The sequence below is a fragment of the Apostichopus japonicus genome, chromosome 2 (genome assembly GCF_037975245.1).
Source record: "Apostichopus japonicus isolate 1M-3 chromosome 2, ASM3797524v1, whole genome shotgun sequence".
NCBI classification, from domain to species: Eukaryota; Metazoa; Echinodermata; class Holothuroidea; order Aspidochirotida; family Stichopodidae; genus Apostichopus; species Apostichopus japonicus.
The window spans coordinates 1701774-1727976 of NC_092562.1; the positions used below are offsets into that span (position 1 = coordinate 1701774).

General features: G+C 37.1%; 1 protein-coding gene and 1 long non-coding RNA gene across 6 annotated transcripts in view; both read left to right on the plus strand.

Moving 5' to 3' along the window:
* LOC139973508 (zinc-regulated GTPase metalloprotein activator 1A-like) overlaps positions 1–20260 on the plus strand; it is a 96627-nt gene extending 76367 nt beyond the window's left edge. Inside the window, exons 13-14 of the mRNA XM_071980241.1 lie at positions 5844–5970; positions 15557–20260. Of these exons, the coding sequence (XP_071836342.1) occupies positions 5844–5970; positions 15557–15624 (195 nt within the window). The 3' untranslated portion in view covers positions 15625–20260. The remainder of the gene's footprint in view (positions 1–5843; positions 5971–15556) is intronic.
* Positions 20261–24184: 3924 nt separating this feature from the next.
* The window catches only part of LOC139972630 (uncharacterized), a 190469-nt gene continuing 188450 nt past the window's right edge, over positions 24185–26203 (plus strand). For all 5 annotated transcript variants that reach the window (XR_011795040.1, XR_011795058.1, XR_011795052.1 and 2 more), the window contains exon 1: positions 24185–24670. This is a non-coding gene — a long non-coding RNA (uncharacterized lncRNA). The remainder of the gene's footprint in view (positions 24671–26203) is intronic.

The following is a 26203-nucleotide window of genomic DNA, read 5'->3' on the forward strand; positions in this document are numbered from 1 at the left end:
TCCCAAATTATGATAAGGTCTTTTTTTCTTAGACGTTTGGGATGTTCTTCGCGACAGATACACCTTCATCACACAAGCCAATGACGATGGTTTTGTGTGTGTCTAAATCATTCCATATACATGAGCCGCATGTAACTTCAAAGCTCCCCCTCTTTAAAGTGGTCATTCGGTCTAGTTTTATAATGAATGGACGAGAGAGATAACTCGGAGGGACGGTCAGGGCGAAACCGGCGGGTAATCCGCCCGTTGACCATGAATGGAACTAACCGTCTCTGCCGCTTACAAATAAACAAAATTGGACCCGAATCACGCACAAGCTGATTATATAGATTTAATCTGGTCGAGTCCTAACAGACAGTTCCTTGGTAAAGCACATTGCAAAATTCAGTGGGTGAAAAAAACACCATTTTTTTTTTTTCGATTTTTAAGGTAAAACGGTTGAACGTCTCTAAGTAAAGCAATAAATGAATGTCTGTTTGGAAGAACGAGCGACCCCGTAATGTTCTACTACTTCTTCATTCAGAAGACTCGTTTATACCAGCATATTTAGAAGAGGGTACAGCAAGCATAACGAACATTCACGGATGAATTCTCAATTTTGCCCTGTGTTGTAACTATGTATCACTTTTAGCGCTGTCATTTCATGTTTCAAGGAGACAGACACACCCGCCAGCCAACAGTATTGGTCATATGAATAAACCGCATTAAACAGCTTAGAAGACAAAATCTTAATTCCAACTGGGATATATATCACATAATATTTAATGGCTCCCGTACAAACATGGCAGAAAACTTGATCAAGTCTAAATATAACAATATCGAAAGCATCAATTATTGTTTACCGTTTGAATTGACTTTATCAGTATTATTATTATTACAATGTTTTATTTTCAATCACGGGGGTTGGGTGTTGCAAATAATGAACCTCAAATATGAAGAGGAAAAAAAGCTATTAACCTGATCCATTGATGGCCTTCGTTTCTCCTCGTTCAAGAAAAGACGCAAATACCTGATAATTAGTCCTATACCTGTTCAATGGCAATATCAAATTCCGCTGAGTGCTATTCATATGTAAATTATAGGCTAGGCCATTGTAGGGTGTACACATCTGTTATGAAAGTGTTATTAGCCCGTTGCCGGGTATAGTTAGTTGGTCATTGGTATAAATATATATATCTTAAAATAACCGACATTGTTTCGGTTAACGACATCTATCTGTTATGCACTAATAAAGCACAGCAATTGATTGTTCACTCGAGTACATTTGCATGGCCGCATTACGTCACCAGCTGTTATAATGTTAGCGTGGCGGAGCGCCCTGGTTTTAGCGCCTTCAGATCTCCGCCGAAAAATAGAGTTGAAAGTTGCCTCTGTTTAAGTGTTTGCAGAGTTCCGTTCATGTTTGAATATATACATTTGGCAATGACGGTGCGCTGCTATGTTTGGTTTACTGAAAAGTTATCGATAATGCGAACACAAGTCTATAACGGCGTAGATGAAGCATAACCGCCATATAAGGGTACCCTGGACTAATGATGAATTCTCTTTACCAAGATCTACACTAGTGATTTCACAAATTTCACTACTGAAATCTCTCAAAATGTCATTGTATATATATATATAGTCAAGCATATTATAAACATATGATTATACTTCAAAATACATGCGCCTCCGTGCATTCTCCGTGGACTTCGGTATTCACAATGTAACACAAAGCAGAATATGGAAGCATTCTTTGTAATTTCAATATGGAAGCATACTTTGTCATTTTATTCCACTGAAATCGCAAAAAGAACGAATACATTATGCCAAAAAGCTTGCAAAATTCCCCAAAATAACAAATAAAGAATTTACATTTAAAAGTTGTGGGACGCAATGTTTTTTTTTTTCATTCTTTCTGTCTTTTTTCTGTAAAGCGTATATTCATAAATGGTTTCAACTACGTGGATGTCTTAATAAGGTTGATGGGTTTCTAATTAACGATGCCTCGATTGAATAGGCTTCGTAAGACGGTGACGTAACGTTCCACAACCTAGTGTACATAGCATGGTATCTGCTCTTACCATGTTTGAACCTCCGCCCCCCCCCTCGTGGGGGGGGGGGGGTGATTTCGAGAGTATTTGGTAATACAATCCTACATATAAACAATTTACCTCATAACGAGCCAGACCATGTCATGTCAAGACCATACCATTTCAGGAAAGTTTGGATTTTTTTTTGTATCTGCTCTATTTTATGTGATCAATATAACTTACAGGGGCGCCGAGGGCCAGGTCTGGGCCCGGGATAATTTTCGAGAAAGGGTATCCTTTGAAGTCTTCATAATTTCAAGGTTCATTTATGGGCGTATATTGAGTATTTTACTGGTAGGCGGAATCTCTAACCTGATCCATTCTCACAACAATCCCGAGCCCTAACTATGACAGACACCCCCCCCCATCCCCCAGTTGACCCCCGAGCCCACGGAACTGTAACCACTACCCATTATCGCTGGGCCCGGGTACTATGAAAGAATTTCTGGGCGACGAACTTTTGTGAATTCGAATTGCATCATGAATTACTTGGTCAATTCAGTTCCAGTTGGTACAGAATAATGATAATATAATGTAATAATAATAATTATAATAATAATAATGATAATATGTAATGGCATACCAAATTCATGGTTCCATACACGTAACTCTTCGAAGAATTAACCCTGCGGGAACCATTTGGCCATTATAAGCGCGACCCCGCACGCAGTTCTCCAAGGCAATTGTTTAACAGTAGGCCTCCTTGGCCTAACCTATCACCTCCGACACACAATTATTTTGCCATATTTAAATGCTTGCCAATTTTCAGCTCGTAAATCATACCCACTATGTGGCATTGGACACAAATTGGTTCAACACCTTGAGAGAGTTTCCCTCCTTGGTTTTTACAAGAAAAAAAGGAGAATTTACTATGGGTTTGTCCTCCTTGCGGGGGTAATTTTACGACTTACAGGTAAAGCGATAAACCGGAAGGGAATGGACATTACACCAGTTGCAAGGAAAACAAACCGTCAAAGTTATCGTTCGAGGTTTTATAAGCTGTTACTCATCAGTATTTCCCTTACTTTTCGTCCATCAAAGAAGAGTACACAAGGTTTTTTTCTTCTTTTTTGAGAATCTTCATGCCATGACCCGGAAAACATCAGTAACCCCGTGTTGACGTCACACCGTGACCGAAAAGGGGTTACCGAAAACCGTCAAACCGCAGCCGTGTTGTCGAAGTTTTTTTTATTGAGAGTGATATTTTGGTATACATGAGTTTACAGTTTGATTTCCCTACAGTCAAAATTATCATGTACTATCTTTTTGGGCATCCTGCCGTTATCAACAATCGATATTTTTCTTTTTCTTTGCTGAGTTTATGAAAGGAACTTGACGATTTTTAAACTAAACTGCCCGTTTAGGGTTTCAATTTGGTTCAGTCTTGTCAAGTCACAGTGGAGTAAATGAAAAGCTGTACTATAAAAAAGAAGAAAATAATAACAAAAGTTAAGTTACTTTGTTGCACCACACTCGTAAACTGTGAACGATGACACTGGTAAAGCCTAAACATCAAAGGGTTTTGCAGTTGAAAATCAATGAAGTAATTCATTAAATTTGTGGGACACAAAATATTCTACTTGGGATTAAACGGTATATTAACTCTCTACTTTGGAGCAACCAAAATGATTGTAACCCAAATAGCTCTAAATATTAGATTGAGGGTTTCAAGTTTATATATATATATATATACATATGTGTGTGCATGTGTCTGAATATAGGCCTATAGGCTATTAGGTTGATAGATCTACACATTGAACTACAGTACAATCTTATCCCACTTGTGAAATATCACACATATCTGACATGAATGATATTGTGATATCTGATATCTGAACTGTTATTGTGATATCTGATATGAAATTGTGAGATATCACACATATCTTATGTTTATTGTTTGTTTATTGTGAGATATCACACATATCTAATGTGTATTGTTTGTTTATTGTGAGATATCACACATATCTTATGTTTATTGTTTGTTTATTGTGAGATATCACACATATCTATAGATGTTTATTGTTGCATACACAAGGTTGAAGACTTGACCAAGTCTAAATATGACATCTTCGAGCGACACGTGCCTCATTTTGTTGTTGTATGTTTCACCTTGTTTATTACAAGGTGTAATTTTTTTTTTGGTAATGGAAATGAGCTTTTCTATTTTTGCCAATGTTAAATTCGAACGTGACCTAAAAATTTTATTTGTTTCAGCGTTCAACAACAACATGAAAATTTGTGAAAAGAAAAACAGTGAGATAAAAGGAGTAAACGATCCAGATTCTAGTGTCACTATAACCTCTTATAACCTATAGTTGGTATAGTTGGTCCTCACAGTGATGTCAGCCATTATAAGCTAAAGATGGTTTTGATGGTCGATGTTGGTACTGACTATATACATAACTTGGAACGCCGGTTATGAATAGAGTAGAAGCAACCCTTACCCGCTACATTATGTAAAGTCAGTTTGATGTAAGAAAAAATAAGAATAATAACGCACAAACAGAACTTCTACGACGCAGTAATTGGGGTGTATTACAGTACAGTTGATTTCGCTTCATTGTCTTTATTGAGATCCCAAGAATGTGGACGTGCAAATCGTGCTAAATAGTTCCGTCATTACACATCACGTATGGAGAGTGTTAGGAATTCGTCACCATTGAGATCTGTAATTCCTCCAAAAGAAAAATATGACATCTTTTGAAGTTTCGAAAAGAATCGCCGAAACTTCGTGCTTCTGTTCTTTTACAAGTCAATAATGACTGTAAACTCATATTAGGACATTTTTTGGGGGGTCATTGAGCAAAACTTTTACTTTTAACTATAAAAACATTAATTAATGACGAAAGGGGGGGGGGGATATGTAGCCTACATAATCGTATTTGGTAGGCTCTATTAGTTGATGAGCAAGTATTCTGCATCGAATAATTTTATATTTATAGGCCTACTATGGGTGTAGGGTAACTTCGTGTGTTTCTTACGCGTACGTTACTTGTGTTATACATATATCTATAGCTGCAGTGCTAGACACTGTATAATTGCTGTGTTCGTAAGTCAAATTGTAACCACTTTATCTATCGCAATTCTAAGACTTACGGCGAAAACTGCAACAGAAAAAGAAACATCATTTTCATATTTTGAGACACTTCCTTGAATTATATATAACGTAAAACTATATAGAGCAGATCATACTTTGGTATTCGTGATGTGTAACATACACACGAGTGTGTCATACGCAGTTGGACAAACTATAACACATCCTCTGGAATGTGTCCGCACACTTACAATATATATAAAAAAAAAACAGCATTAGGGCATGCACTTCCATGCAATGACTGTACGTAAATCAAACACAAGAGTTGACGTAAAACGGTAGTTTGCAAAGTCAACAAAAGAGATTGTTTTGAGAACCAATATGCTTTGAAAAAACATTTCACTTTGTTACAGGGGGAGATACCACGATAGGTCAAAGGTCATCTATGGTGTGTCCTGGAAGCTGTCATGCGTCCCATCCTTTAACCCTCATCTCTGCTTGTATATTATATTTCTCCCGAGATACGCTAGTCATCTAAGGTTTTTATCAGAAAATGATACTGGCTGGTATCCCCCAAACTCGACCAAAATCACGTTTGCTGAGGCTATTGTTAGCTTTAAAATGTTGATTTTCCTGATGTATTTACGAGCGATGAATCATTTTCTCTTTTCTCTGCTTCGTTATATCGCAATTTTTTATTTCTTTTAATCTTCTTCTTCTTTCTTTAACACACACAGGGTGAGCTATCTGTGGCGGGCGAGGCACGTCGGGTTCTAGTACAGGCCGTCAATGAGCTCTACGACCGAGAGGTCACGACCCCTTGGGAGTCCCCTTCGAAAAGAAAGTGCACCCTGGTATTCATCGGTATGTATTCATATTGTACTATATACGATGAAAATGATTGTCTAAATCATTTTAAAGTATGAATATTAAAATTGCATCATCTACCCACCCGTGCACTACCGAATTTTCCGAGCCTTCTTCAGAATGGATCCGTTGATTAAAATCAGGCCTTAACTTTTGTAATGGTAGCCTAGAAGTGACATTAATTGGAAAAGAAGACATCAATCAATTTCAAACGTCTTCACATTTCGAAATGAAAAGACGACGTTATGTCTCTTATTTTTAATTTAATATCTTTCTTTTTTCTTAATCTCCGTATAATTATTGTTTTACTCATTTTTTTTTACTTTATCTTCCATTTTCTCTGTCCTTTCCGCTCCACCGTAAATAACGCGTGGAATAATATGGTTGTTCAGTCTCGTCGTACCATCAGTGAAATATGTAGCAGTGGATTCCCTTACATGCATGGGAATCTTTTTTTCTGCCAGAAAACCCATAAATCTTAAAAATGAACCAACCGAACTAAGATCGCCTCCCTTTTTATTGGGGGTGGGGGGAGGGGGGCGTCTTTGCTGCATATGACCTTTGATTGACGAAGTTTTAAATTCGTGAATACTTACTTTCGTGGTGTTTTTTTTTTTTTTTAGTTTTACTCCGTAATAAATATGATGAACTCTTTTTGCTTCCACATCTTCCAATTTTCCATACCCAGGTGCAAACGAAAAAAAATCTTTAAAGTTTTTATAAATATGCTGGACACTCAAGTGACACTTAAACTTAACAACGAATATAAGCTCCACTTGAATCAAAAGAGCAAAATAAAAAATAAAAATGAAAGATGAAGGCATATTATTTTTAAGAGTCGAAATCTTCCAATCCGTTTGCCCTTTTGTCATAAATTAATATCACCGTTATGTCTCAGTTTAAAAAGAATATGAAAGTATTCTACTTTAGAATGCACCGTCACGTCCTAACCGCATTTGAGGGTTGCCTACCATGATAAATTTGTAGGAAAATCTGTAATTTTACCAATACCATATAGACTTGCTTTTTTATTTCATTCCTGTATAATTTTATTTTATTTTATTTTTAATTGCGCGTAATCTGTCTCATGGACATTTATCTATAGTTTTATTTACTTTTATTTACTTTTTTTTTTTAATTTTCAAGGTTTTTTCGAAAATGATCTATTCATCCACAAGTTTAACTCAAATTTCGAAATATTTGATTTTTTTTTTTTTTTCCTTTTCACCCTTTCCTTTTTACTCTCGGGTGAACACCTGCGAACGAGCATTCCTACAAATTCATTGTACCGGTAGGTTGGTTCACGATGTGGACGTAAACAAACGCGTAGTACCATGGTTGCTAACAAAATCGTAAAATCAGTTATTCTCGTGGATTCCTTTTTTTCCCAATTTTCTTTCTTTTTTATTCTTTTTTTTTTTTGGGGGGGGGGGGTTTCATTTGAAAGCGTTCGGGTTCCTTACCCTTGTAAAATGACAGTTTATGATAAGAGATATGGAAAGGTTGTAAGTCGGTGATCATGCAGCTTAGAGCTTTTACTTCCGTTTTCCTTTCCTAACCCAATAGCATTATATCCATGCAATATGAATAAAAAGGGTAATCGAGCTTTCGATGACGTCATCAACCAGTGTACAAGCTCGTGTAACAGGCGTAAAACGCCCTCTTAGTTGTATTCTGTAGCATAGTTTGCGCGTGTACTCATACTAACCCCACATGAATTTGTACTCGTACCCGTACCATAGTTTGCGCGTGTACTCATACTAGTACTTACACCACATGAATTTGTACTCGTACCCATACCATAGTTTGTGTGTGTACTCATACTTACACCACATGAATTTGTACTCGTACCCGTATCATAGTTTGCGTATGTACTCATACTAACACCACATGAATTTGTACTCGTACCCGTATCATAGTTAGCGTGTGTACTCATATTTACACCACATGAATTTGTACTCGTACCCGTATCATAGTTTGCGTGTGTACTCATACTTACACCACATGAATTTGTACTCGTAACCGTAACTCGGGGATATTTGGAAAGGAACTGTATAGATAGGTTACTATATTGCAAGAATTAAGTAACGGTACCAACGTTTAGACCCGTATACTTATACTTGTACCCTGCATAGCCAGAGATTATGTACTCGGTACTGGTACATATATAGTGTGCCAAGTACTCGAGTCAAAGAGTCAAAGTTGCCTATGCCCGTACTCTCGCCCATGTGCGGATTTGTACTCCTTGTTAGGGTAAATTAAGTACCTTTATACTCGCTTAGAGCCTTGTACTCATATTGGAGTACTCATATTGGAGTACTCATAGCTAGGGAAATTCCACGTGCACTGGTACTCAAGCTGTTGTACTTGTATCCTTCATAATTCCCTCCAAGCAGTCTTCCGATCAGTGGGCATAGAGTGACGTCATTCCAAGAATCCGAGATATCTGATAATTAGTGCTTTTTTGAATGGATGGGATTATCTGTCTTTTCATTGATTGAGGGATAATCCCCATATTAGAATTAAACGACCATTGTTGGGATTAAAGCGTCCATCGCTTAATCCCGCAGTAAGAACACGCCAGACACTTTTCCCCATTCCTCCCAATTAGAGACCCTTTCTTTCATTAACTTTTAGTGTATATATAAATATGTACCCATTTACATGTTTAGAATTCAATTAATGTCTTTCTCCTGAACTTTCACAAATTCGGAACCGATGTCGTGAAAATAAAACAAGGTCTTAATACCGTACTCGTTTTTATTTTTCGTTTTTTTTTTTTAAATTCTCGTTTTTTGTTTTGTTTTTAATTACGAGGACATTAATTGGCTACTTCCTTGTGCTCTTCTTTCAACAGCTAAAAACAATTTTGTAGAATATCAACATTAAATTTCAGTCCTGTTTAGAAATTTCCTGGATATCAAACAGATGATATCTTAAAGAGTATTTTTGCGTTTGGTATTGCGAGTTTTCGCAAACTCATTGAGTATTACTCAAAGAAAAAATTAGATTTCAGTTCATGGACCTAAGAAACTCAGATTTTTGTCACGGAATGAAACAAGATAACAATGATTTCTCATAATTACGTGTACCATACACTTTTTTTCAGATCAATATTAATCATAAACAATTCTTCTTCTTTTTTTAAATGTGCTACTTTCATTCAATATTTGATCAGACACTTGACTCGTCCATTGAATGAATTACATTTTGATGTGATCTAAACATCGGACAGCAATGATTTATTTTTTTATTTTTTATTTTTTATTTATCAAAATCAACTCATGAAGCTGATGTAAGTTCCTTTGAATATCGCCGGAAGGTTTTTTCCTTAGTGGCATGAATCCAGTAATATTTAATAAATATAGTTTTTCAATCATATTTTGCACAAAAAAAATATAAAAAATACGGACCAGATATTGCAGCCTTATCGTCAGATCAAAAACTTTCATGCTGTCAATTATTTGACCCTTTTTTTCTACTTCTTCTTTTTCAATTGTCATTTTGTCAAGTTTCAAGTGATTAAAAAAGTCACAAGGACCTTGAATGAAAAATTAGAAAAATAAAGAGTATATGAGTAAAATACATGAACATGAATAAGTAAATAAAGAAATGAGACGAACCATATAAGTAAATATCCTAAGTAAACAAAATTATCTTTAAAAAGCTAGAAATGAACACAGAAAAATGAAGTGAAATAAAAAGTACACAGAATGCAACATGGACAAAACCAAACCAAATGGAATTTAGGCTTTAGTTCAAACAATATAAACCATTATGATTAGAGAAAAAAAACATAAAATGTACATAAGCATTTCCTCACGCAGCTGTAGAGAATACATCGTAAACTTAAAAATTTCATAGGACGACCTTGCGCGTTTATTATTTTGCAGGGAAATAATGTTTGGCAGTTATAAGTTATAGGTACAGGCAGTTTTTTTATAGTTAAGCGTCGTAATCTATAATGTCAAAATTAATTAATATAATATTACCTTTCTTTCTGATTGCAGAATGGATTATTCATAAAGTTAGTTTAATATGCGTGCGTCGTTATCATCATCAAGGTAAAATTGATGAAAATTATGGTATCATATTACCTATATCGTTTAATTAACACATGTGTGATTGTTCTTAAGCTATACAGCTATAGTTAAAGGTATAGGCGTCGTTTATCTGTAGTAGTCTTAATTGATGCATGGAAACTATAGCAGTACGGTACCTATATTTAACCATTTGACTGTTATATGTATAGTTACAAGCAAGCGCTCTATACTGGCAGCTATATTGGTAATACCTTCAATACAGGCATGAAAGCAGTCTATCTTCTGGATTAAAGCTGCAATTTGACACTATTTGGCTATAACAAATTAAGTACGTACGAAATTGTTTTTTTTTTTTTGGGGGGGGGGTGTGTTTTCGAAATAAGGGATGTGATTCAGTCATATAAACATATTTTATAAATGTTAGTAAGCCAGATATGGTTTACACTGATAGTGTGGTCGTTGCCAGAATGGATTGAAAATCATCCTCCCAAAATAGAGCGACCAATTTTTTATATTTTTTATAAAAAAATAAATAAAAAAAAAAAAAAAACACCGCCTTAACACTTTAATATGAGGGTATTGTTTTTAAGTTTAGATCGAAACGTGCATTAGGTTTCATAGAAGGCGGTCAAACGTGAAAAGCAAAAAAAGAGAAACCCCCTCATCACCCGCATCTCGCCTTTCGGAGTCATTAGATGATAGTTTACTTAAACCATTCAGTTTGAACGTAAACAGATCTACTCACCAACCATTTACATCGATTTGCCCGATTAATCTTCTTTTTGTTGTTGGCAAACAAAGGGCCCACATGTATAAAAAGGAAAACACATCTAATCGACTCTTAACCGTGAGCTAGCATTAACGAGACGGGAGGGACACCTTTTCCGCGACGCCGCTACGCAGTTCGATAATCACGTCGGGCCGAAACGATTTTCATCTCGAAAAGAGGACTACACCGATCTGTCTTCTCGACGCGATTGACGAGTCGGACCGGTAAAAGTCAAGAGTTTTAACGATTTCGCGAGGAACAAATGACCTGACGGGACCTCAGAGCCCCAGAGGCCCACGAGTTCGGGTGGGGCCGTACGTTTCCCGCAAGATGAATCCGTGCCGTTGTAATATTTTGTATCAGAGTTTACCCTTCACGCTGTTGCCGAATGCGTCAAACACCACGACGTACGTAAAATCAACTTAAAAAGGTCATTTTTGTGGGGAGAGGGTATAGGGGGAAGAAAAACTTCGGGTTTTAAGTCTGTCCACGATTCTGTTATTTTCTCGCAAAAATTAACGCCATAAAAGGGTGGAACTCTTTTTGTGATGAAGTTTTGTGGATTGGATGACAGAAATAAATAAATAAACAGTGTAAAACAAAATAACGAGAAGGGAATTGAAAAGACTAAGTATTTCTGTCGTAAATCAACTATTATGTACTATTATGTATATTAAACATAATGCCATTGGTATTCCGCGCGTGATGGCTACATAATATACAATTTATGAAAATGCTTTTTCAAGCAATGTGCAGCTGCAAAATTTAAATTTCACCAAACCTCGTTAATTGTGCAGTTTTGCTCTTTGGATAAAAATTTCACGGATTATAAAAGAGCCGTAAAATTCGACAGGGTTAATTAAATTATATGGTAGAAATATCATAATGACCATGAAGCACACACTCTGCCATATCACATCTATAATACCAAATCAACAAATGTTGATATTTATGTTGAGGAGGATATCAAGGTTTCTATGGTTTCAACGTGCACTTGGAAATGTGGAGCCTATTTGAGCAAGTTTCAGTAAATATGACGTCAAGCTTCAAGACTTTTTGGGGTAGGGGAGGGGGGTGGGGGCATTTTATGTCATAGTCTTTGTATTGCATTTTATGGTATAGTAAAGTATTAACGTTGATATTGATATCAGTCGCATCATGGAGATTTTTATATCAGTTTGTGGATTATATTGATATAAGTTTCAATATGGATAATATTGATATTACTTTAAATATGGATTATATTGATACCAACTTCAAATAGCTTACATTGATACCAGTTTCATTGAATATGGACAAGCCTATATTAATATCAATTTCAGCATAGCTTATATTGATATTAGCTATCAGTTTCAATATAGCTTATATTAATATCAATCTCAATATAGCTAATATTGATATCAGTTTCATATAGAATATATTGATACCAGTTTCAATATAGCTTATATTAATATCAATCTCAATATAACTAATATTGATATCAGTTTCAATATAGCTTATAACAATATCAATTCCAATAAAGCTTATATTGATATCAGTTTCAATATAGATTAAATTGATATAAATTTCAATATAGAATATATCGATTTCAGTTTCAATATAGCTTATTATAATATCAATTTCAATAACGCTTATATTGATATTAGTTTCATTATAGATTTTATATCAATATCAATTTCAATATAGCTTATATTGATATCAGTTTCAATAAAGCTTATACTGATATCAACTTAAATATAGTTTAAATTGATATCAGTTTCAACATAGATTATATTGATATCAGTTTCAATAAAGCGTATATTAATATCAATTTCAATATAGCTTATATTGATATCAGTTAATAATAACAATTTCAATAAAGCTTATATTGATATCTGTTTCAATTATAGCTTAAATTGATATCAATTTCTATATAGCTTATACTGATATCAGTTTCAGTATTAGTTTTATCACGAAAATAATAAAAACACACACACGAAAGGGAAACTTTTGTCGCCAGAAAGAATCCATACAATCGATGTGCCAAGAGTTTTCTTGATTTTTGTAGAATGTTATTCATTATTAGCAGTCAGATATGTAGTTATATGAATACAATAACATAAGTATGAATATAAGTAGATTTACCAGGATAATGAGGGAAAATGATAAAAGAGAAATAACTTGAGCAAAGGTTCCAGACGTTATGCATTGGTTCCCATATTTGTTTCGATAAAGATATATCTTTATACCCCCCCCCTCCCACCCCCCTTCAAACTCAAACCGTGTCATATGAATTGATATCAATTAGCCCTGAAAAGAAACATGACCGATCGATATTAAAAAAAAAAAGGTTTTTATTTACGATCTCGATTTTATACAAATTGTGGTCAGTTGTTGAATATAATATTTCCTATAAAGTGACTAGGAAAAGTGACTAAGAAAATATCCACTGATAAAATTTTAAAAAATAATAAATAATAATCATTTCGTCCATGGAATTTAGAGAAAGAAAAGTGGCAAATCATAGGTTGGAAGTAAAGGGTACGAAAGGTGACTTTACCATCATGAAAATCTTTTTTTTTTTTCATGTGTTTTCTGATTTTGACCGTGTTGTCAATCGCAGTGCAATTGGAATCAAATCGGACCCCAAATTACACACCTGACACCTCGCTGGAACTGAAGGTTAATTTCTCCGTAGTGATTCACGCGAAAAGAAAAAAACAAAACAATTATTCCCTATATGTGATGTGTGATTTATTGTGTGATTTATATAGGATACAGATATAGTGTGCTGAAGCATAGATACTTATGCATAGACGGTCAACTGTAATGTAAAACGGCTTTGGCAATATTTTTGGAAGGCAAAGCTCTTTGTTGAATGTCTTGTTGGAATTATCCTCAAGATTGAAGCAAGTTTGAAACCCCCACCACCCCCACCCCCCCCCCACACACAAACCCACTCATACAAATACACTCACATACACAGCGTGACCAGACAAGCGATAAGTTGCTATTTGAGCTGAAGTTATACAAATCAGTTTTGAAGGCCTGGCTAAACATTTATCAAGAAACAGTGGCATCATGACACTGCGTATATCACTAGCCTAACTGGAATGTAGGCTTTTTTATCTTAGGGTATCCCGTTGAGATGTACACACAGCCACACAAGTCGTCCCAGCTTGCTCAGGAGCCATTACCCAAACACCGACCGATTTTGTGTCCATCAAACCTCTGCGGACACATCGGGTTATTGACATATTGCGTCGCTTTGAAGTCACCGATTCCCCCGTACGTGAGGTTTAACCGTAGAACGAGGCACAAGGGGAGATTTAGAAACTTGGGGAAAAAGAAAAAAAAAATCTGGCCTCGGTATGATTCTACTCCAGACCTTGAACGGTATAGGAAAGCCACATGGTAACGTTGTTAAAGTCATGTAATCACGCAGGAGGCGAAGGGCACTATGTCTTCGTTATGTTGACTTAACATTAATTCTTAGGTTCCCCATTAATGAAGACGCCCGATCCATAGACGCCATCTAGCTTGGCCCTTTTGTCCCAAATACGTGTTCCAAACCTACATACGAGTTTGTTGTTGTCGCAGTAGGTGGGACCACGTTGGTTTACACTCCCTTGCGATAGACCACCGAAAAGGTCATTGATTTTATCAAGATAGCGGTTAACGTATCTGGTGCTTCTCACTCGTCTCCCTCCCTCCCCCTCTCTCTCTTACCCTCATATAGTATTGTTTACTGCTTTGTTACATAACGATAAACAGTAAACATGAATTTTCACGAGTGAACCTATGGTTTGCACACAGTGCTAAGAATGTCTTAATATTGTCAGTTGTGTGAGGAATGAGTCCACTTTAGCTTAATAACATGAGGATTAGCAGCTCCCTGGTTACAGTGGGTACCACCATTCAATTATCAATGTCCACATCTATAAAGCAGCGTAACGTAGCGCCATAGCGATACTGAAATCTATATGATGATAAACATTATTCACACAGGCCTCACTCCCTCCCCTCCCCCTTCACTAACGCCCCTCTCCTTCAATCACACTAAAACCCACCCCATCACTTCCACCTCACTCTCTTCATTGTTCACTACCTCCCCATCCTCCTCCCTTCACTCACATGTACCCTGCCTACGGGCACGTTTTCTTTTTGAATTCCCTTGTTTATGGGTCTGGCCTTTATCTCCCATATTTTGCTTGTGTTGAGCTTTAAAACAAGCGTCATTACACACAGTTAGCTTACGACAAGATAGATCATCTGAAATAACGTAAGCTTTTTGTATGAAGAAGAGCTCCCCAGTATGTAATTTAATACATTGTGAAGGTAAATTCTTGAAATCAGGAAGGATGATCTTCTTCTCATTTTTTGCTATCATTTGTTGAGGCTTTATGATATAAAATTACGTTATTAGATCCTAGAATTCTACATAAAGCTATATCCAGACCGACATCACTGATATTATTCGAACACACTGTGAACGCGTGAACTCACTACTTGTCTGCTGTGTGTGACGATGAAGTGGCGACAGGGGTGGTGATAAAAACCTGGTCGCAACGTTTTTACTGTCGCAAAGTAAAAGCTTATCTGTTATTTCATTTCCGCAGAACATAAACTATGTACAACTTTTATCTGAACTTGTCGCCATCTCGTTCTGCAGAGACATGGTTGTTTCTGGGAGGTTAGCCGCCGTACACGTACAGTACCATAAACTAAGACTTTCGACCTTAGTACCCAATTTCTTTTTACTTTCACCAAATGATTTCTTCTCTTTACGCAGGTCGGAACTTAGACGAAGCAATCCTGAAGCAGAAATTTGTCGAACTTGGCAATTTTGAGGAGAATTGATCATGGTGGAAACAAAAGAAGGATCAAGAAGCAGTGGTAGCAAATGGGTACTTTACACATCGATGACGTCATCACAGGCGTGCCGTATAAATATATATATAGAAAGAGCAAGGTCAAAGGGAGCAGTGAGCGGTGGTATACAATCGATCACCCGTTGAAAGCCGGTGAACTTTGTCCTTGAGCTACCTACGTCATTTCGTGGACCAAGCTCCATTGGAAGACGGTTTCGTCTCAGAAATTTACATCGCAAATGGAACAGTTGATCTGTAGATGGTTACCCGAACTTTCAATTCGAGCTGCACAAGAAGACCGCATTCGGTGGACCTAGCTCCGTTGGACCGCAGTTTCGTCTCCGACGTTAACGTCCGATATGGGACAAGTTTGATGTGTACATGGCTACCCGAAATACCTTCCCTCCAGACACGTTCGTCATTTGGTTGACCAATATCCGTTGGAACACGTTCTCTTCTCCGCAGTTACGGTAACACTGGGAATAGAGCAGTCGATGTAAACAGCGGTTTCATGAGCCTTGGTCTTGCTTGTATGCAGGTTGGATAATCCACTTGAAAGGGGAAACTGTCGATAGAAAATGGTGAAGCAATGGACTTGAATGTGACGCTGTTGCAGAGATAGGGGGATGGGGAAAAGTTGACCGGACTGTCGGACAGACAATAGTTATGTGTTGTAGGTAGATACGGTTCCTTCATTGTAGGTATACAGGTCATGTGTGTACTGTCATTTGGCTGACCAACTGAATGGGAATATGTTGGTATGACGATGAAGAAGTAGACATGAATGTAATGTAGTGGCTACGAAGATGGGAGATAGTTCGAGCTTTAAGATCTTTAGGTCTACTAGAAATAGGAATCTTCAAACAATCGACACGAATTTAGGACAGCCAGTGAATTGGGAAATTTGGCAGTCGAGCAGATGGTCTCTGGGTAGGAGAGGAAGATGATGGTATGCAAGTGCATTCGGATCAGGATCACAAAATGAGTCGGTATATGGTTGAAACTGAACAATGAATTGACCGAGATACCGATTGTTAAGACTACCTGTGTGGGTGTGTGAAACTGGTGCCCGGGGCTGATTGGTTCCTACGGATCCATTGAAGATACGAAGGGAAGGCCGAGGGCAAGCGATATGCCAGAGCGCTAAATTGCATAATTTCTTGTTGTGTGTGGAAATCACTGAAACATTTACGATATCGCGAAAAATCATTTTTGCTCAAGTTTACAAACGACGCCGTACAACTGATGTATCATTGTGCTTTGACAATCATTTATTGCTAATTGAGAATATGGTTTAATGGTCATATTTTGTGTAAAGCGTGTTTACCTTAGGAACGTAAATGTTTGCCTAATTTTATATGTAATCATATATATGAATAAAGTTTACCCGCAAATGTTTCAAAATTCCTTCTGGCCGAGTGTTTAATGTAAAACGTCGATAGTTTGCTTTACGAAACTTTGAAGAAGATATAAACATCATCATTTGCAAAAAAAACCTAAGCATATTTGCCTCTGCTCTTGTTAGCTTGATAAATAAAACACAATTATGATTAATAACGCAAAAAATGTTGGATTTATAAGTTTGACAGAGACTCCATGCAGAAATTTGAGAGACAATTATTTACAGAATGACATATGCTTAAAGGCCATGAGTACTGCCGCTTAAGATAATTTGTATCTAAAATTTCTGTGTTCTCTTTCAACCCCACCTATCCACATCTTCGTTCGTAAATATCCATACTGAGGAAATGTTCTCGTTTCTGATTGATGGATATTTATGCGAAGAAAATGTGTCCTTTTTGTCGATGGAAATGCATTTCCCTTCAAGATATAAAGTTGAATTAAATTTCTAATTTAGATATTACCGGTGTACCATTATCCATCGGATATATATATATGTGTGTGTGTGTATGTATATAAAACTGTATCGTCTCCTTACCTACCCAGTGATTGTACATAATTATGATGTCACATATAATACATGAAAGACACTTTTTCAGCACGATACTTCCCACATGGAATTGCATGTCTGCTTATCTATAAGGGGAAGGGGGAGCGGAAGAGTGTGAAGTTCACTCTATCAAAGACAGTGAAGTTCTTGACTGCATGGACATTTTTCTCTTTTAAAACATGTCAAACCTCCTGTTTGAAATGGTTGTTCTCCTAGTTATAGCCTTTACATAAAAGAGCTTATAGTTTTTATTCGTCCAAAACTAACATTCTGCTGCAACTTGACAATCTCTTTAATGATTATGTCATTATGACGTCATTCGCATAAGTCTATAGGGACACTACAGACGTTTTTGTCATGTACCAAGCTAACAAGCCAAAGGCTAACTAAACGTCGTCATCAACAAACAGCGCGTGGATATCGCAACCATATTACTCGGAAACTCATCAATTTTCTCTTTTCCCGAGGAGGAGTGACCGAGTTTTGGGGGAAATAATAAGTTCAACCTGGCCAGCCTCTTGCAGATTTAGTGGAGTAGCTGAAGACAGATGTGATAATGTAACCAATGAATGGCCTAAGACTGCGCTGGATTATCTCTAATGGCTGAGCAGAGCAGGGTAGAGCGATCATAACCCGGGGGAAAAACCGACGAGGAAACACCTACTTTCCTGCCCCGTCCAAACAGGCTTGTACAAATATTAGCAATCGCAGCAGCAAATGTTACCGTGCGACACGGTTCAATGAAAGCTGGAAGGCATCCTCCCCCATTGAACAGGTAGTCAGCCATTCTGTTTAGTACAAATCTTTGGCGAGATGAGGCCCGTCGGCTCTACGGCAGGGAAGCGGTCATCGATGAAAAAAAGGCTTGTTCGCTTTAATCAGCTCGCAGGGCAAACTAAGGGTATTAAAGTGATAGACGACAACAAATAATATATTCTCGAACACGGAGAAGATGACACTCGGGAAACCAGAAATGAGAGGAAATGTCTGTCATAAAGACGTAACAAAAATATACATTCAAAACAAAAAGAACTTAAAGAAAGAAAGATCGATGTTTTAGGGTAAGGTACAAAGATAATGACAAATTACAACAGGTCGTTACAGAAATGATCCGTACATTTTTTTTTTTTTTTTGGTTTTTTTGTTGAAGTACCACGAAACACTTTTTGAATAATTTTCCCGTTAAGTCTGCATGTCACCGCTGCTTATAGGCTATATTAATGCGCAGCAATGATGTTAGGGACGAAATGAAAGGGGAAAACATGAAATTAAAAATCGATACATAAGGGAACAAACAAATAAAATAATAAATAGAAAAGCTGACGTGAGCTGTGTCCAAAACAGTGCATGGTTAAAGTTATGCCAGTGTAAGTTTATACTCGTTTAGCCTATACAAGATATACTGGGAACATTCATAAGATGTTAGTAACATACTGTCCGAAGCAGATAGGACATTGGCTTCTTTTTCCACGACCAGTAACGCCATACGCTTCTTGTTTTTGTTTCTGTTTGTTTTGAGGGCTTCTCTCGCTATTTATTAGTCTGAGGGCGTATATGCATAGAAGATAGAAAATGCAATTGATATCATTTCAATATTTAAACGAAAACAAGTTGAACATTGTAATGTTGGAATGTAATTTGACACCCCTTTACTCATTAGTTGGATAATCCACTATGCGTAGACACTCCTTTACACATTAGTTGGGTATCCATGTATCAATCTATGCGGTTACACTCCTTTAGACATTAGTTGTATATCTATTCTTCAGTCTGTCTGGTTAAGCGTCTGAAACTTATTGTCCAGTACGGAAACTTCTTTGTGCCACAAATAATAAAGAAAAAAATCTTAATTGTATAATATGGATATCTTGAACTTGATGCCACATTCCATCATTCCTTGTGTGATTTCGACAGGAGAAAGTAAATCATACCACGTTTATGATATGATATTTGTTATCCTACTGGGTTGGTATTACAACCAGATTTCGGCACACCTTTTGAAAGTTTAGGAGCTTGAAATAATTCATTATTAGAGCAACGAATATGCAAACTTTCATTATTATTATTATATTCCTAATTCTTGAAGATGTTGAAAAAATACCCTACGACTAAACTTAATTCACATGACCAAAGTCCAAAACAAATTTCTGTTTCGTTATTCCTCACTGAACCTCCCCACTCCCTCTTTCCCCTGCCCTTCTCCAGCTCAACCTCTTTGCTATACCTCGATGAACGTTACACTGAGCGAGAGTTAAACCCCCAAATAAAATACAGAACCCTGTTTCCACCAAAGAATTTCAATTTCATTTAATAATGATTAAGATTATATTATTAGATCATATACTAGGTTATATAGTTCATTGCCACCAAACTGAGAAAAAAAAAAGATGTGTTGAACTATTTTTGTATCCAATCTCGCTTTAAGAAAGTAACCCCTATCCCCTAAGGGAGGATTAGGGCCGTCGTGAATACAAGCTAACACAGGTCAGTAAGCGTTGATCCTGTTGCCAGAGGCATAAGCATTATATAGCAAGCAGCCTAGTTATTAGTCATAGTATACAAAAGAAATAACAATTAGAGGTGCTTGTCAAGTGAAATATCATTTCCATTCTTCATTCTCCGAGGAGTTATATACTTACTCTTGACGAATATTTAGGGGGCAAAGAAAAAGAAATAGTGTCCTTTTGGGAGGAAAGACTGACAGGTACATTGCAAGTGAGACCGCCTCTCATATAGATTCTCCCAAAAAATAGAGAAAGAAAGTGGGGGGAAAAAAGAAAAGAGAAGCCTGTTAACAGAGTGAAAATGGAACAAAAACAGTCGGGCATTGATGCGATCAAAGTGAAACAATAAAAGGAGATGGATTTGGTTGTGATGAGAGATAAACAGGTAAACGTTTGGTTAACATTTGATGCCGGTGTCCTTAGATGGTTTGCGAGATGAATTGATTCTCAGTGATACCCAAACCGAAATCTCTTTCAGAGCCGGGCTTAAAAAAAGGAGAGTAAGTAAGGATTTAAGATGTCGACTTAATCTTGTGACCGATCAGAAAGTGTGGTGTGTCGTGGAGGTCAATCAAACTAAGGTGCTCCAACAGACAACTCGCTCACATGATTCCACATGTGTCCATTTAACGGATGGCGTCTCCAAATTAAGTTTTAAACAGCATATTTTATGGGTTAATGCAGTTCTTCTTTTCTTGCATTTGGTCTACAATTTCAGCAAAGCTAAAACTTTTTATGGGACTTTAACCGCCAAATTGAAATATATCCTAATCAACTCAACAAAATGTTTTAAGCAGACTGCAAGGTTCATCTGCATAGGCCTATATGTTATAATCCAGAGGCGCATAGGAAGGTGCGGTCATTCTTGTAGTTTGGTTGGGTTACATTGAGACCACAAAGGGAAAGAAGTAGGATTCAGGTTTCTCCTTTTCGCTTTTGCAAATTACTAGGAACACCCCGGCACCTTTACTTCCCCCACTTTCTTATACGTCCCTGTAATCAAATAGAAAATACATGCAATGAAGTTCATTTGGGGTTTTTTCTTTCCATACTTGAAATTTGTGGGAAGAGATGTCCATTTCGGGCTTCCCTGTGGGCTTCCATGAGAACCTATAGTTGTAAATTACAAAATAAAGTGCCTGCCCTACATAACCAATTGGTCAGTAGAATCATACAAGATTCATACTTGCTTGGTTTTATCTAAATATCTTAATATCTCTATATTAATCTCTGAGTGACACGAAATGGTATATCTAATGGTGCCAGGCTCTGGTTCGAGCAATTAAAAATTATCTTTTAAATTTGAAGAAAGAAAAAAGTTCGAAGCGCTCTAACTGTTTCTCTCTTTCATGTAAACTACTGAAGTTATAAATGATTACTATAAAACGGTTTAAAAGCACTAAATTTATAAGAACTTGTCGTTGCAAGTCACTGATGTCAGAGGTCATCCCTCTGTCGGCACAAATAAACCACCAACCGTTTATATGTTCAACATATAAACTGCAAACGCCATACAAATCTACCGTAATTAACGCGAAATGCATTGTTGTAGTAGGTAATTTAGGTTGCCTGCATTCTTGTCCGATCTGAGCAGATGTGTAATTCTTTGAGCAAATTCTGTTTCATTATACAAAGTAAACACTTAGCCTATGGGGTCCGGCGTAGCAATACCGATATGACAGATGCACGCATATATAGGCCTAGTTTAATTTGCATATAAAATTGGACGGAAGTTATCACTGTCGAATGGGTTAAGTACAAACAGTTTTCTTTTCATTTCACTACTAAAATCAAATAACACTAATGCCACTTATTAAAAATGACTATAGTCAAGTTTTAGAACAAATAATTGAGAAAATGTCGGTACTCTCTTTTGTGTATAAATAGTCTTAATGGTGGAGATTGTCTGGGAGACTGGTGACTTATTCTTTACAATTAAATGTTAATGTCGTTCATTGTTTATTAATTAACGTTCGTTTGATTACAATTAAGTTTAATTAATTGCAGTCTTAAAGTTACGTGAATAGTTAATTGGATTTGGTAAACTGTTGCATCGGCCTGCTTCGACGATGGCACTATTCTTCAACTTGTTATGAACCTAAACATGACTCAGTCGTTTAACACAAATCTAAAATTCATGAAAATACACTGTTACCATAATCCATCAAATTCGCTTCATTCCCCCCCCCCCCCCAAAAAAAATATATATATATATAAAAAAAATAAGCTAATCATTGTTAATACTTTTGAAGCACTTTGTCAACGAGACAAAATTCAAAATATGTATGTATGTATGTTATATCCTCCTGCAAGCAGGAACTTGCGAAGAAGCCTCGTTGGCTTCTTAAAGCCTCAAGCTGATCGAAGTCAGTCTCTTACATTCATATTTAATGTCCATGATTACGAATTGTCAATTGTCAACAACTCTGTAACTGGACGACATACATTAATCTTGGAGTGACTTGAACTGGGGACACAAAAATGTTCTACATCGGATAAACTTATTAATAAAATTCGCTAGTTGAATTGTTAAAAGAATCATTCCAACAATTTTAACCACAAAACTGTTTGGGGTTAAGGTAAAGCCATTTTAATGTGTTCATATTGCACGGCAAGTTGGGTTAGAACAGGGAGTTCCCTGATTTAGAAAATATGACAAAAAAAAATCCTGACTCATCACAAAAAAACGTCACAGGTCGGAGATACGACAATGATGTTACCTTGTTTTCGACGTCCGGTAGAATTGTGTGTGAAGGTCGTGACTGTTGAATTCGGTCTCTTTGAGGGTACTAGGTAGATCCTGCATGCCACACCTGAGGACGACAAAACGTTAAATAAAATAAAACCAAAATAAAATAAAATAATAATAATAGTCTGTCCTTCCCAAAATATCACTCGTCAGGTTTTCCACATTTTTATGATCGGGTCATGTAATTTATGTTTCCATTCAAAAGTTGTTTATTTATTGTGGCATGGACGACTCATTGATAGAAGTGACCTCTTTTCGAGGTCAAAGTTATACATATCAAGTCTTTCGGGTCGAAGCGGAGGTTAGGATATTTTATGTGACGTTTAGTAGCGATAATGTCATTTGAATTTGATTTTTACGTGTCAAGCACTAATTGTATACCCATAGGATTACAAATAATCGTCTTTTAAATGCTTCGAATTGAAAAACATGTTTTAGGCATTTTACAGATGATTGCGTAAGTTGACCGCCATTTGTTTTCTCTTTTTTTCTTTTTGACAATTTTACCAAATTTACCTCTTTTATCAATACTCAACGTAATCATGAGACAACTGGTGAAACTGAGAGGCCCTCCTATCTTTTCATTAACCAAATAAATGTAATTTGCGAGCTGCAATAAGACCTACTACCTATTATCGCTTCTGTGAAAGCAAATTGTCACCTCAGATTTTGTTGTTTATACCGTTAATTACATGCATGAAATACTTATTTCCCAATTGGTCGACTGTTGCTTCAAATTTATTTGAAACCCAAATTTAATAGAGGGAATGAACATGTCCAATCTGTGACAGGCACAATATTTCAACTGGCGAGGGGGGGGGGGATTCCAATTTTATCTCGATTGTCTTTTGGTAAGGTCATGAACCTCTATATAATCGTAAACGATTTTTGAGAGGAAAGTGGCTGTGCATGGGGTCATTGAATTTGGCTCCCGTGTAGAGAATCTACCCCCTCCCCTCCCGTCCCTCCAAGAAGAAAATCAAAGCCGCTTAAACATCATATGTATTCTAAGGCATAGTTAGAATATAAATTACGTTTATAGTTAGGACTAATCACCACAATGTTGTGCTGATAAATACATTAAATGAATTATCCCCCTCAACAGACGTTTTCTCCGGATTGACGGTGATGGTGTGTAAGTGTGTGTGTGGGGGGGGGGGGTGAGGGGAGTTGCACGCCACTCGGTCAAACTTGGATTGTATACAATATGAGAGAACCTTTTCGGTGTCTAGGAGGGGTTCACCTTAAGAGCCAAATGGCCGGTATGATTAAATACGTCCAAGTTAGTTCCCATTATATCAAAATTTCACAAAGATAGGCTTAATGATGAAGAGAAAAGAACTTACAGAAAAGATACGCGTGGAAGCTGTAAGTCTCTCGTTTAATTTTGGATCAGGAAAGGCTAGACGAAATCTCCCATTCAAACCCAATTATTTACCTCTTTTGTACTCTCTGAGAAACTTAAGTAATCTTTTGAATTCTAATCGGCCTGGAATTGGGCTAAATGGCCTACAAGACTTGTTATTTTTGTACAACGCTATGCATATACTTATGTACATGTGAAAGAAGCCGGTATAGGCTTGTAACATGCATTTAGCGTCGAGTGGCTCCTCAATATGACAGTTTTATCTCATTTTGGATTGTGGATTTTTACAATTTGGAAAGCCATTTCGGATCGGAAAAACCGTGGAATTCTCCTGGATGAAAAACCCAGCTTTTGCCGTCCAGGATATCGAACCCCACGAACATCATCCTAAAGCAGGGCATACAAGTGCAATCCTTCATCTGGTTTCTTATCAACGTACGAAGATTACAAGAGATTACTACAGAGGTAAGTGATGTCTTCTTCCGGGTAACATTTCATTATAATCGTCCTGGTCAAATTTACATCCAGTTTCGTTTTTCGAGATGGGTTATGTTTGTTCCGTTCACAACTGCGACATGACAAACGACGATGCGAAAATTGACACAATTTTAAACTCTCGCCGGATATCTCGAAAAAAGACATAGTAGGCCTATATGAATACTGGAATAGTTACGATTATGTTTTCATTTTTTTTTTATCAGTGGCAAGAAATAAACTATATTCTGAACTATTCTAAAGAATCTAGTCAGAAACACCAAACAAACACGGCTTCGTGGTCGAGGTCATCCCCTTGGAACACCTCGTCCCGACCCTGCACGTATAACGGTTTTCTTCATCCCCCTCTTGTGGTCCAGAAACACTGGCTCGGGACAAGAGGGGAGCCGGCACTTGCCACCAATACTAGCGGTACTTCTTTAGAAAAGTCACTCGGGGTAGAACCTGGGCACGAGAACCAAAAGACTTTAACTGATGCATCTCTCAACCCCAGTCCCCTTGCATCATCATCATGACAATGTTACATCAAATGTGTATCACCATTCCCTTGGAAATGGAATAGATAATATACACATGATCTTAGCCAAGAGGCCGTGAAGCCTTATAGTAAAGGTTACTATAACATATAACTTTGAATTAACTTCAGTTGAAGGGGGAGGGGATGGGGTGAGACAGGGGTGAGACCCGCCCTCATATAACACCAATTCAACTTGGCTCCTCCGTGTATCGGTCCGATTCTGGTCATCTCGCTAAAGGCAACAATAGATCCCGACAAAAGAATCTTTTCTCTCCATAAGTTTAACATGGGTCAATCAATGGCCCTTATCAACACGATTTAGGTAACTCAAGAGGTCCTCCAACTACAAAAGACTATCTCTTAGTGAGAATCGGACTTCCTCGACAATTGAATGGCTCTTATGGGTTTATCATCTGGCGTGGTAGTTTTTATCTGATTGTGTCTGTAACAAATATATACACATTTAATCGTTCTATTCAGAGCCGAACAAACAGACTCAACACCTGGGCCGGCGGAATGCCATCCTCTTAGAAACAAGAGGTAAATTGTTGACAAATGGTCACAATGGAATCAAAACGCGATTGCAACGTCCAGCAATGTGGTTAGCTTTGGGGGGGTTTAAGGTGATTCTTTACTTTGTGTGAATAGCGGACTTGTCATTAGTAGCTACTTCCTTTTCGTTTTTTTTTCTTTTCTTTTCTTTTTTTGTTCACTTTTTTTTTTTAACACGTGTTTTATAGGGTGCATAGAGAGCAACCTATCCTCTCTACATGAAAGCCCTCTCGAATTCTTCACGCATCCCAACCTAAATGGTCTTTAAATCCCGAAGCCCCTCATGAAAGTTCTCAACGAGTGTGGTGTGAATGGACCTTTTCGGCCCCCCCCCCCCCCCGAGAAAAAAAAAATCGATGACTCATCGGCTCATTGTTTACAGAATGACGTGTTGGATTGGTTACCATGATAACGTGACTGCGATTTAGTATATC